A 3,071-nucleotide genomic window follows, 5' to 3' on the forward strand; every position below is an offset into this window, starting at 1 on the left:
CATTTCTTTTCTTTTTTAGAGGAGCAGTGCACAGGGAACCTGGGGACTCTTGAGAGCGTAACTACAGGAAGGACTGTGGTATAGCGGCCAAGGAGGTAAGCCGTGGATCCCACAGTCTGTGCTCTATTCCCACCTCCACTTACTTGTGGTTGTACAACTTGGTTCAAGTTCTATAACCTCTCTGTGCCTCAGTTATGTTATCTGTAAAGCTGGGATAACAATATGTGGTAGACCCTGTAATGCCTGCCCCCTCCCCTTTCCCAGATTCTCCTTCTTAACTACTAGGAGTGTTACCAGAAGATGGACTTCAGCTGTCAGCCCTCTTTGGCAATTGCCTTGGCTGAAGAAATTGTCTCTCCTAAGGTCACACCTCCTTCCAGGGGCAACCCGTGTCCAGTGGCTGGTCAACAGGGGTATGAAGGCGTGAACTCCCAGTTCAGGGCAGCTAGAAGGGCCTTTCAGCTCCAGAGCTCCCGGTGGAGTTGGCTGATGCCTTCACCAGGCTTCAACTTTAGTGTCTCACTCTATCCAATCCTGCTTCCTTCTCCTCCCTCCCCCAGGAGTTGGTCCCAACACCTGTCCCTAAGAAACATCTTGTAATGCTAATGATCTCCCTCCCACTCAGAGACTGCTCCCCAGGGAGCCCAACCTGTGACATAAGAGAACCCTGGTGTTCTCTTAAGCACTTCCAAGAGTGTGGGTACATAGTAAATGGATAGAAGTGTTAGCTACTGTTATCAAAGTGTTTCCTTATGTAGTCATCAGTACCTGCAATAGTCTTTTCCACCCTAGCCATGAAAAGCTCATTGCAGTGGTTTGAGTTAATTTTCCGTGCATTGTGTTATATACGAATAACGCTAAGTGGCTTGTTTTAGGTGACAAGAAAGGAAAGAAATGTATTTCTGACCTATTTGTTGCTACTGGAATCCCTTCATTCTTATTTTAAATGTTTGTTTATTATTTTTTGAGGGGGGAAGGGGCAGAGAGAGACAGAGAGAGAGAATCCCAGGCCGGCTCCACACTGTCAGTGCAGAGCTCGACACAGGGCTCGAACTCACAAACTGTGAAATCATGACCTGAGCCAAAAATCAAGTCAGATGCTCAACCGACTGAGCCACCCAGGCAACCCTGGAATCCCCTCATTCTTGATTGTCAGGGGAGTATCTCTGGGTTTGCAAACTATTAAAAACCTTCTCTCTCTCTCTCTCTCTCTCTCTGTGTATATATATATATATGTGTGTGTGTGTGTGTGTGTATATGTATATATGTGTATATACATATACATATACATATATATTTTCAACTGAGAAAAGTTAAGCATGATTTGTATTTTTATTAGGCTGGGATTACATACATCTCCTGACAAAGACTTCTTCGCAACAGGAATTCACATTTACAGGGTCTTCTAAGATGAGAGGAAACAAATGTCCTGAGCTTCGTCCATTCTGTTCAGAAATAGTTCTGATAACCAGAGTGCTAGATAGTAAGCTCATTTTGTCACTGCATTTTATTTTTCTGGTTTGTAAGTACTTGATCCTTTTGAATAAAATAAAGAAGGAAGCTTTCCCACAAAATGAAAGATCCTAAACACACGGATAACCAGAGAGCTTTTGTTCTTGAAAACATTGAATAGGAAACCACATAAAGCTCAATTTGAAAAACAAACGTTATGCAAAATATCAGGTTATGCATTAGATCAGACCACAATCTAACACATCAGGAGAAAAAAAAGGAGTGACAAATGCAAGCTAGCTGAAAAGCAGAGGTTATGGTTGGTGAGAAGTTATCTTTGTACCATCTACAATTCTCCCAAGAGCACTGGTTGAATCATGTGGTTAAGAGTCATGTATACAACGCATACAACAGGTGACTATATTCCTCTTCTTCTGACTGGAAAACCCAAAAGTCTGTGGTCCTGATCTCCTGTGTTTGATACTATTCCCTGACACAAAGCCCTCATACTGTGAACAGTTTTGTAAGTAATCACCAGAAGAAGATCCCTCCCTGTCCTGTTCAGTGGGAGTTCTCATCCCCCAGGTCCATTTGGAGGCCCCCGGCTTTCATGAGACTCCAAGTCGGTATTCACGGCACCTGGGACACGTGCCCTCACTCCAGTGGGCACCTCGTGTCTCAGCCACAAATTGAATGAACTGGGAATGTCTGGCACAAAGCCTGAGTTGATCAGTGACGTCCACCCACTTCACTTTCTTGGCATCATCACCGGCTTCCAGAGGAAGCTCGTCCATCGCCTCACCCGTTTCATCATGGTAGTTCACAGCTTCCGTCTGCATCCACGCATTATGTGTTTCAGGATCAACCAGGTAGCCTTTATAGACTACAAAGTGTTCCTGGCTGAATAGTTTGTGAAGTTGTTTCTTCAACTCCTGTGTTTCTGCTCTGGATTTCTGTAAGGAGCTCATGGCTTCCTCACCAAATTCTCTCTTCAGCGTGGTACTAATTTTCTCTCCCGGCTCCACCATTCCCCCTGAGATGGCCCATTCTCCACAGTCCTTCCTTTTGATGGCTACAAATTGCAGGATGCTTCTCTCAGAAACAGGATGGGTAACTTTATTTCCCGTGCTATCCTTTTTCCACCTGGTTGAGATGGGGTCTGCGGCACGATTTGGGACCCACGGCCTTAAAAGCCCTCTGCCAACCAAGCCCTGTCTGACCTGCAGGATTTCTGGGTCTGCCATTTTCAAGCTCATACAAGCCATTCTGGCTCCTTCTTTCAACATGCCCATCCCTTTCGTTGAGTTTAGGAAAGAAGTTCCTTTCCCCCACTGCAGGGTCTGCCCACATGGGCTGGGCCAAGACAGAGCCAGCAGTGTCCTCAACAGGTTTATACTCTGGCCATTCGACCGGCCAGGCACTTTCTCGTTGGGGACCTGGCTTTGCTCCACTTTAGAGCCAGGATACTGAGATGTCCTGGCCTTCTTGTGGGGATGCTCAGCTGCGCCATTCGAATCTGACATGCTGAAGCCTGGAGGAAACCCAAGTGAGGAAAACGGGCTCCAACTGGGGAGACATTGGGGCAGCTGCTGAGCCTGACGGCTGCAGAGGCCAAGGTC

At 46.3% G+C, this 3,071-nt stretch overlaps 1 protein-coding gene across 1 annotated transcript; it reads right to left on the bottom strand.

The window, feature by feature from the left end:
• Positions 1-1,596: 1,596 nt before the first annotated feature.
• LOC109264642 (ADP-ribose pyrophosphatase, mitochondrial-like) lies at positions 1,597-3,071 on the bottom strand. Its single transcript, XM_053909726.1, is given in 3 exon segments — positions 1,597-2,663; positions 2,665-2,870; positions 2,873-3,071. Coding segments are annotated over 3 exon segments (912 nt in total). The 5' UTR covers positions 2,976-3,071; the 3' UTR covers positions 1,597-2,060.

Source organism: Panthera pardus, unplaced genomic scaffold, assembly GCF_024362965.1.
Source record: "Panthera pardus isolate Hobbes unplaced genomic scaffold, ASM2436296v1 HiC_scaffold_22, whole genome shotgun sequence".
Lineage (NCBI taxonomy): Eukaryota > Metazoa > Chordata > Mammalia > Carnivora > Felidae > Panthera > Panthera pardus.